Source organism: Acanthisitta chloris, unplaced genomic scaffold (genome assembly GCF_000695815.1).
Source record: "Acanthisitta chloris isolate BGI_N310 unplaced genomic scaffold, ASM69581v1 scaffold31621, whole genome shotgun sequence".
NCBI classification, from domain to species: Eukaryota; Metazoa; Chordata; class Aves; order Passeriformes; family Acanthisittidae; genus Acanthisitta; species Acanthisitta chloris.
In genome coordinates this window covers 32921-42739 of record NW_008657014.1, presented here as the reverse complement: position 1 = coordinate 42739, position 9819 = coordinate 32921, and the positions used below count along the sequence as shown (strand labels likewise).

Sequence of the window (9819 nt, the reverse complement as noted above, 5' to 3'; positions counted from 1 at the left end):
TAGTTCATCAGGGAATTACAGGAAAAGGACCATGGGGACTGTACAGGTCCTTCCCAGTGACAGCACCTGGCTGAGTCACTGCTGGTGGCAGAGGCAGAGCTGAATATTCACTTCTCCTTTATTGGCTTTGCATGTGGTTATTGCTGGGTCAGTCATGTGCTCTGGGGAGGACTGAGCAGGTTGCTGTGGAATTCACCTTGGTCCATGTGAGCCAGAGTCCCCAGGGAGGCATCCCCAGGTGGTTTAACAGCTTTGGTGTGACTTGTATGCAGTTTTACAGGCAGAAACCTCCTGAGAATGCCCTGCTTGTTCTTCCAAGGCTCTGATATGATCATCTGCACTTCCCCTTCTGTGTCTGAGGCTGCTGTAAAGTGATACCAGTTCCCATCTCTGACCCCTTCTTGCTGGTACCTTGTAACCAACATTTCTTGCTTTATGGAGTTGTGCTGGCATTGCAGTGCCTGACCTGTGGGAGGAAGGGCCCAGTTTGTACAGAACACTAAGTCCCTCCTGAAATGGGCTAAAAATGGGTATTTTTTCACCTGTTTAGAAAGGAACAGTCATGGTCTCTGTGGTGCTTCTGTGCTTGGAGCTGTGCAGCAATCTGTGTTGGTGCCCCTATTGCTTTAACAAGCAGTGAGCTCTGTAGGGCAGGGAGCACGTGCCCTTGGGATGGCTCTTCTCCTCTGGAGTAGGCTCTGAGAAGAGCCTTCTCTCTCCAGCCTTTTCTGGAGATGTTGGGGAGGGAAAAATGGAAGCAGATTTCTTCTCTCATGTTTGGGAACTAGGCTTTAATCAAAGCAAGAGTGATTTGCAATAGGAGAAAGGCACTCAGAGTCACTCTTGTTCCCAGCTGTATGTGCTGGGACAGTGTCACAACAGGAATACATTCCTGGATGTCACACACAGCTCTTGTTCCTCTCCCACTCCCCAAAGCAGAGAGTGGTTGGCTCTGATTCCTGCTCTAGTCCTGTAGGGGCTGGTGAGAGCCACCACCACCTGCCATTGACTGGGACATTGCCCTCCTGCTGGGTGGTGTTTAGCCCAGCTCAGAGCCATGTTGCACCTGAGGTGGCTTTGGGTGGCCCAGCAGACACACACGAGCAGGGCAGGATGGCCTCATCCAGCTGTGGCACTGGCTCGGGCTGTGTCTGCCACTGTGCTGTCACCACACCACGTGAGGAGTGTCTGGGTGAGTAATTAAAAAGAACTCAATTTCTATCACTTCCCTGTTAATTGTATTAATGGTGAGAAGCCTAAGTGGGCACTAATTGCTCTGTGTTAAGAACGCTGTAGGATACAGTGGTTGATGGGGTACAGTGATGCTGTCAACGCTGTGCTCGTGGCCCTTGTGGGATTCTGTGTCACTTGCCAGTGAGTCTCGCCACATCCATGTGTTGGGGCTGCATGGGATTAGGCTGCAGGGTTAGGGAGAGGTGACTCTGCCTGGGGCAGGCTGGTGCTTGATGCTGGTGCCTTTCTGATGATAAACCCTCACCACTGTGCTGTACAAAATATTAAGTGTTTTGGTGCCCTTTGATGCCTTGGAGGAGCCTTGGGTTCCACTTTGATTTTGTGTGGGACAAACAAGTGGGTCAGACTTGGCCACTCTGGGTGTCCCAGTGGGGTTTTTCCACCGCAGTAATTTTTCTTACTTGGATTTATCTGCCTCAGCAGTGTCATCTGTTTGTGCTCTCTTTTATCTGTGTTCTTTGCTGATTTAATCTGGGGAAGTAAAGTCACACTTTTCATTTGCTCTGGCATTTTGATCCTGTCCCATCCTTGTTTGTTTGTGTATGACTCTTTCCTGGTAAGTGTGTTGCTGCATTTTCCTGGAGGATTCCTGTTTGTAGCTGTTCTGTGGAGGGTTACTTCAAGGAGTTTTTGCTTTCCTTTATTTTCCTGCCAAAGATGATGGTATTTAGCATCCCCCTTGTGCCCATAGCTGCAGAGCTCTGTGTAACAGAGCCCTTGCAACACCTGCCTAAGGTAGGTCAGGGTGGTTTTATGGGCTGGGGACACACATGGGAACACATGTGGTAGCCTGGCTAAAATCCTTTGTAATGGGTTTGGAAATAGAACCTAGAGGTGGAGCTGCAACAGGCTTTTAATGCTTAGAAAATATAGATAAGCCTTGTAGAGACACTAAATATCCTCAATGTGTAGATGTCACAGTGACTGGAAAAGAGGATGCCTCATGTCTTCCATCTTGAAATTTCCATGTCCTTTTAGTCCTTGGTGTGATATTTACAGAAATGCTTTCTTAAAGTGCTTTGTCTTCTGCTTGGGCAAACTCCAAGGTGCTTGTGACAGTGCTAGAGAGGATTAGTGCATAACTTTGGTCTTACCTTGAGAGCTCTGAACTCCAGCAACTGGTTCCTGGTAGCTGACAATGGAGAATCTTTTTTTAGCTACTAAAAACTGTGATATAAATCTGTGGAGACAGTTTGATGCCATTCTTGTTTGTTAGTTTGGCTGTTGACTCCTCGTGTGTGTGGCAGCTTTTGTGTGTGCAGCAGCAGTGGCAGAGCCCAGGGGGTGTTCTGCCCACCAGTGTGTTCCCCCCTGAGCTCCTCAGAGTGATTTTTCTCATGCTCTTTGTGGCTGGCACTGACTGCATTTCTTGTTTGCTTGTGAAGGAAGTGCCTCTGGAGGAAAAAAATCCTCCTTCTCACTGCAGGAGGTGACTTAGCAGGAAGATGGAGAGAGCTTCAGTCTGAACATGGAACTGAAGCTGTGGTTTCCACTTAGAGAAGTCCTGCTGAGTTGCACTGTGTATTTGTTAGAGGGCCCTGAAGTCGTTCTTAGTGGAGCAGTGACAGTGTGGCTTGAATGTGGCAGTTATGTTTCTCAGTGGTGTTCCAGTTCCATGGGAGACACCTGTTCATCCCAAGGTGCTGGAAATTCTGCCTGGAGATGCTCTGGAACCATGTGTGGGGCTCATTCTGACAGTGTGGGCAGCAGGTGACGGGGGAATTCTGCCCCTCTGCCCCACTCAGGTGAGACCCATCTACACTGCTGCCTCCAGCTCTGGTGCCCCCAGCACAGGAAGGACATGAAACTGTTGGAACATATCCTTAGAAGGCTCTAAGGTGATTAGGGGGATGGAGCATCTCTCCTATGAGGAAAGGTTGGGGAAATTTGGATTGTTCAGGCTAGGGAAGAGAAGCTCCAGAGTGACCTAATTGTGGCCTTCCAGGACCTGAAGGGAGCTGACAAGAGAGATAGAGAGAAATTATTTACAGTGGCCTGAGGTGACAGGACAAGGGGGAATGGCTTCCCACTGCCAGAGGGCAGGGATAGATGGGATATTAGGAAGAAATTCTTCACTGTTAGGGTGCTGAGGCACTGTCACAGGGTGGCCCAGAGAAGCTGTGGCTGCTCCATCTCTGGAAGTGGTCCAGGCCAGGTTGGACAGGGCTTGGAGCAAACTGGTTTGGTGGAAGGTTTCCCTGCCCATGGCTGGGGGTGGAATGATGGTATTTAAGTCCCTCCAACATAAACTATTCTATGATTCCATGAGTCTCATTCACTGGGGACAAGGCAGTTCTCTGACTCTGATCCCAGGTAAGCAGCTGCTGTGGTACTGAGACATCCTGCACAAGCATTATCTTCACAGTTAATCAAATAAAATGTTCTAAAACATCATCTTGTGAAATCTATTCCTAAACCCCAGCGTTCATGGTTTCCTGAACCTCAGTGCAAGCATAAACTGCTGTGGTGTGTCTCAAGTGGAGAGGCTGTGTCAGGTTGGCTGCGTGTAGAGAGTATGTGCAGATCAGCCTTTTAATTTGTTACTTCTGGGAGGGATGGGAAAAGGTTTTGGAGCACCTACATTTGTGTTCAGGGAACTTCTGTATGTGGCACTTAGTGCTCTGGTCTAGTTCACAAAGTGGTGATCAGTCACAGGTTGGACTTGATGATCTTAGAGATCTTTTTCAACCTAAATGATTCTGTGATTTTTCTATTCTGATTCTGTAGGACAGATTCTAAGTAGGTTGTGGAGCTGTGCTGGAGGTGATTGCTGTATCTGGAAAGCAGGATGTGTTTCTCTGCTAGGAACATCTGGATGTTTGTCAGCTGAGCTCAGCAGTAGCTGAGCACTACCCTTGTCAGTGAGGCACTGCCATCTGTGCAAAGTAACAAGAGCCTTTCTTGAAGCATAAAGGAAAAAAGCCTTAATGGAAAAACCAGAGCCATTCATGAAACCCCTTCCATTTCAGGGTAAATCATGCTGCTTCTAGCCAGAGGGACTGCAAATCCCTCCACAGCCATTCAGATGGTTACTTACTGCTTCTGTAGTGACTCACTTTAACACGGATTTTGTGCTGTCTATGCATTGCACCCAGGGAAGGGAATGCATGTTTGTCTCAATCCTCTCATCCCCCACTCTGGAAGTTGAAGGGACATGGCTTGGGTGGAGCCTTTTATTTCAGTTCTCTCCTGATACTTACTCTGTGAAGTGGCAGCTTCATGGAGTTCATGTTTGGGAGTGTTTTTTGAAGTCTGTCTGGGAGGATGCTCCGTTTGTGATGCTTTCATACACCTGCATTGATTCTGTTGACTTTGAATCCAGTGCTCCAGAATCCCAGTGGCCTTGAACATGCTCCACCTCCTGAAATCTGCACCTTAGTGCATCACCTTAAAGGTGAATGACACAAACGTGTGGTGAACCTTTCAGAGCTGAAGTTCTCTTGTTTGTCTCTCCCAGACATCCAAGTTTTTGCATGCAGAGCTGTCAGTGTTATTAGTGAAGCTCAGCACCAATGTGTACAGTCTGTAGCACTCACTGGAAAGGTTTTGTGTGGCTCTTGCCTGGGATATGGGAGTAAAAACTTTGCCCAGCAGGAGCTCTGGCTGTGCAGGGCTTTGCAGTGAGAGGAAGCCTCATCCTTCTCTGAGCAGGTCAGTGATGGTTGTGGAACTGGAAGGTGGAGAAAACAGGAGAAATTCATCAGAATTGAGCCATATTGGAAAGAGCTGATTCTTATTGCTCCCTGTTCCCTCTCTGGAAAACAAGTTAAAATGGAATGATCTCTAGTGTAATGATTTATTCTAGGTTTTTGGTTTGTTTGTTCCCCTGCTCCTGCTGTTGGCAGTGGCCCTCAGTAGTACAGGGAAGGAGTGAACCAGCAAGTATTTTCTGTGTCTTGTGCTCTTTTATGCTTGTTAAAACCTGCACAGACCTCTCTGGAAAGCATTTGTTTAGTGTTTTATTCCTTTGTGGGTTTTTTTTCTAGGAAACTACTTTGCAAGTCACTTCTTTATGGGAGGTGAGAAGTTTGACACCCCTCACCCCGAGGGCTACCTTTTTGGAGAGAACATGGATCTCAACTTCCTTGGGAATAGACCTGTTCAGGCAAGTTCCTATATGCTGTTTTGCTCTTTTGTTTCCTGCCTGTCTTGGAAGATCTCGTATAGGGCTTGTAGAGGAGGATGGCACAGACCTGAGAGGTCCTCACTGCCTGGGGAGTGATTCCAGTCTGATCAGATGCAAGCAGAGCTTTTTCTAAGAAGCTTTCTTAGAGGCTTATTGTCACTTGGTGCAGAAGGAATTAGTAGTGTGGGAAGAAGGACAGGGACTCAGGAGCACAGAATTTGGGGCTAATTTTGCCTGCCTGCCTGGATGAATGTAAAACATGCTGCAGAGAAGGGTGGGAAGCAGATCTGCTCTCATAGCCTGAACTTCCCAATGCTCCTGGGCAAGCTGCCCACTCAAGTGATGGCTTGTTCTTGATCAGGGACTAGCACTACTGTGAGGGACACATAGAAATTTTGTACTATACTTAGTACTATGTTTTGGATTTCTCTTGCATCTCACAACTGCTTAAAAAGAGCCAAAAGGTAACCGAATAGGAGCCATTTGGAGATGTTTTCAGAGTGCTGGAGAGGAAAGGGAACAGAGCTGCTTTCTTTGCCAGCTGTTTTCATAGCTGTTTCTGCAGCTTCAAAACAGAAAACTGAAAAATTGAAGTCATGGTTCTCATCAGAAAAGCTATGACCAGTGGTTAATTCATGCCTGTAGTGCTTGAGTCACTTTGGTGTCACCCCAGTGTTACAGATGGGGAAACTGAGGCAAGGGGACTCAGTGTTTGAATTGGAATGGTGGCAAACACATTCTGCTTTCTGAGCACAGTCAGGTAACAGGACTCTGCAGGATAGGACAAGGAAGAATCTGTAAAGTCCTTGTTCAAGCAGAAAGTGCAGTTGAGCAAGAGAATTAGGAAGGAGGAACTTCAGCTGGAAGTGGTGCTGGATGTGTCAGTGCCATGCAGGCTTGGGGTGCTCACCACCCACCCTGGGCCATGTCTGCACACAGGGCCCTGTGACTGTAGGGACTAACCTTGCAGAGCTAAATTACCTGCATGTCTCAGCCTGGGCTTCCTTGCTGACATCCCAGCACTGAGCTTTGTCATTTCTCCAGAGGGGAGTGGGTGAGATGTCATTAACGCTGTGGGATGTTTGCCAAGTAGGCTTAAGGAAGGGAGGCTGTTGTGGAATATAGTTTGCCTATGTAAAGGTAAAGCCCTTTGGCAGCTCTGATTAGTCTTCAAGGAAAAAACCCACTTGAACACAAAGCAGCGAAACTGTTTTCTGGATGTGGGCCAAGTTCTTGCTTTGGAGGAACTAAGGCCTTGACTGCTCAGCATAGGGCAGAGCTACCGAACACAGTCCTGGGCAGATGATGCAAGGAAAGAGTTGCTGCTGCCCCATGAGTCCTCTGCTGTCTGTGGCACGGGGTCTCCTGTGTCATCCTCATGTTGGTCAGGAAGCAGCACCTTTCCCCTCAGCTCTGGTCATTGCCCCACCAACACCTTTCGGGGGCCTGAGGGGATGGCACTGAAGGGTTGTGTCCTGGAGAAGCCCTGAAGTTCCAGCTGCAGCAGCACTTGGCTGCCTGTTTAGCAGCCTCTTCATTTCTAAGGGAGCATGTATTGGTGGTCCCTGAGCCCCAGCAGGCAGGTCTGGAGTTGCACAGGTTGTGATCCTCACAGTGAGCAATTTCCTTTGCATTTCTCACGGGAGATTCTGTGCTCAGCAGGGAGAATTACAGTCTGAAGCATTATTGTCTCTGTTTAAAGGACAATCTATGAGAGAAGGTTTCTTGACTGTGGAACAGAATGAGGCCCCCTATCCTTGTCTCTTTTCTTTTCCAGAACATTTGCCCCATTGTTTCAGAATAAAGAGAGTTTCCCCCAGTAATCCAGGGTGTTGGCATGCTGATTAGCAGTCAGATCACTGTGTGCATGCTGTAGCACACATGAAAGAGCTGCATTTCTTCTGCTCAAGCTGGACGTGGTTTCTTTAGTGGAAATAAAAGCTTGGCAGAGCAAGGTTTTCCAGGCTGAGAATTCAGGGTGCAGGAAAAAAGGCTGTGAAAATGCCCTTTCTTAAAATGTGTATTCCCAATATGAGCTATTGCTGGACCAGAGCAGTAGTAAATAGAATTTGCTGTTGCTGTTTCTTGTGGCTTCTGCACTAAGTACCCTGAAAGTTAGATGGTTCTTGATTTGGGTAAATTGCATGCCAGGTAATATGCTTCTACTTTTGACAGTATAATAATAGGAGAATTATTTGCCTTGTTGTTCCAGTTTCCCTATGTCACTCCAGCTCCACAGGAGCCTGTGAAGACGCTGAGGAGTTTGGTGAATATCCGCAAGGACTCTCTCCGGCTCGTGAGGTACTGCCATTGCCTGAACCCTTCTTTGTGTTCAACCCAGTGAGCTCTCATGCAGAGCTAAACTCTTTTGATAAGCTTATTTCCACATCCTTGTTGCTAGGTGTGTCCAGAGGTTTCTGCCTTGCCTTGTGATTGGAGCTTTCAAGTGGTTTATAGTCTCCTTATCCAAGCAATCTGTGTTTCCAAACAGGACCAGTGATGTGTCTGTCTCTGCAGGACAGACTAGAGTGATAAACAAAGCCATGAAATCGTTAGCATGAGCAGAATATATTAGTCAGGTCAATAAACTCTACAGACAGATTCCTTCCTGCATTCCTGTGCAAGGAGAAGCCAGGAAGGAGCTGATTCTGGTGCGAGCTGGAGGCCAGGAAGAGTGATCGGTCTTGAAGTGAAACTTCCTCAGGTTACTCCTGCTGCCAAGATAAAGTTTGGTCCTAGTGTTATGCAGTTGTTTAGATGGCTTGTGTCCCAGGCCTAGGGGAAGGAGGTCTGGATAATCATGGAGATCTGTTACCTCTCAGTGCTCCACACTGAGATCTCTCCCAGCATAGCCGGGTTGGACGCGTTGGCTCCTACCCGGAGCTGCAGCTGCCCTCCTTCCAACAGATGGCTGAGGCACAGGGGCCCAGCACACAGTGCTGTGTTTGGGTCTGAGCTCTGGGCAGATGTCCAGGCAGAGCACTTCCCAGCGATCCTGGAGTGGCTGTGGATTGTGTTTGAGGCACAGGGCTGAGGTCCTGGCAGGGTGCCCACAGCAGCTCCCAGCCAGGGTGGCTCTGGGAGCGTGGCCTAACGTAGGCAGTTTGGGTCAGAACCACACAAAGCCTTAGTTTGGTTTTATGTGAAAACTGAAGGTTAGGGAGAGACCTTGCTGTGGATGGAGCACTTGGTGTGGTTTGGTACATGCAGTGCTGTCATTTGCTCTCTGTGCTCACACGTCCTGTTTCCCCAAGCAGAGTTGCAGCTCTGGACTATTTGGAATGTAGTGTCTGTGCACATTGACAGTGGCCAGGTTTGCAACCATCTAATTCCTATCAGTTGTTTTCCTGCCTCATGAGCTGTCAGAGGCTCTTGTGCTGCTGCTGCCTGTGTTAGTGCTGACGATACCACCAACACGACTTGATTGAATTTTGCACTGATGAGACCCAAATTGAGATATTAATTGTCAGTCCCCAAGGGTACATTCTGCCTTATGCTTTCCTGCTGTTCTGGTCTAGAGGCTTTTCCTTCCTCCCTCTGTGCACGTAAAGACACTCTGTGCCCTCTCTGGTATGGTTTATTCACAACCAGTGCTTGAGGTTTGCACATTCTTTCCAGAATTAGCTAAGTTTAATTTACCACATCCTCCACCAAATAAAAGGGTACTGAGCTGAGGATCTAGGTGTAAAGTAGGTTCTGATGGGAAAGTCCTCACAAGCTCTTTGGTTTTTTATAGAATCCCAAAATGGTTTGGGTTGGAAGGACCTTAAAGCTCATCTCATTCCACCACCATGCATCCTGTGGTGGAGGTGGTGAGGGTCTGGGACTGCCTGTTATGCAGCCCTGGAGAGCCTTACATTGGACAGATCTCTGCAGAACCCCAAACAGGAAAGCTTCCATGTGATGATGATCTCCCCCATGAAAGGCAGTGCTGCTAGAGGTGTCACTAGTTCTTCCTTCAATGTCTGCTCTAACACTGGGTAATGAAGATCTCACTGTACTAAGTCAAGCAATACTTACCATTTATCTGCATGTCTACTACATTGGTCAAACTTCCTAATCTCCTCAAAGGATGAAATCAGGTTCAGCTCGACCTAGTCCTGTAAAATTGTCATGGCTGCTGTTAATTATATTTTTATCTTTTAATTCTTTAACAGACAAATAAAAAGGTCCAGCATTTCCATTGCTTTATCCAAGATTGATGTCAGACCAGGTGGCCTCAGCTCCCTTGGTCATCCTGCTTTTCCTTTTCCACCAAAACATTGGATCAGCTATTTGTTCTGCAAGGTGGTCAGTCTCTTTGCTGTATACACGTGGTTGTGAAGGCTCTGTGATGCACTTGTGTGCATGACCCAAAGGCACACCTGGCAAAATCACTGCTTGCTAACTTCGTGCATGCACCTGTGGCCACCTCACATCACCACTGTCTGTAGGGCTTG

General features: G+C 47.8%; 1 protein-coding gene across 2 annotated transcripts in view; it reads left to right on the top strand.

Annotated features, from left to right (window-relative positions):
• The first annotated feature begins 5248 nt into the window (after nucleotides 1–5248).
• MGRN1 (mahogunin ring finger 1, E3 ubiquitin protein ligase) overlaps nucleotides 5249–9819 on the top strand; it is a 37286-nt gene continuing 32715 nt past the window's right edge. For both annotated transcript variants that reach the window (XM_009084564.1, XM_009084563.1), the window contains exons 1-2: nucleotides 5249–5359; nucleotides 7593–7681. In XM_009084564.1, coding sequence (XP_009082812.1) covers nucleotides 5267–5359; nucleotides 7593–7681 — 182 coding nt within the window. In that variant the 5' untranslated portion in view covers nucleotides 5249–5266. The remainder of the gene's footprint in view (nucleotides 5360–7592; nucleotides 7682–9819) is intronic.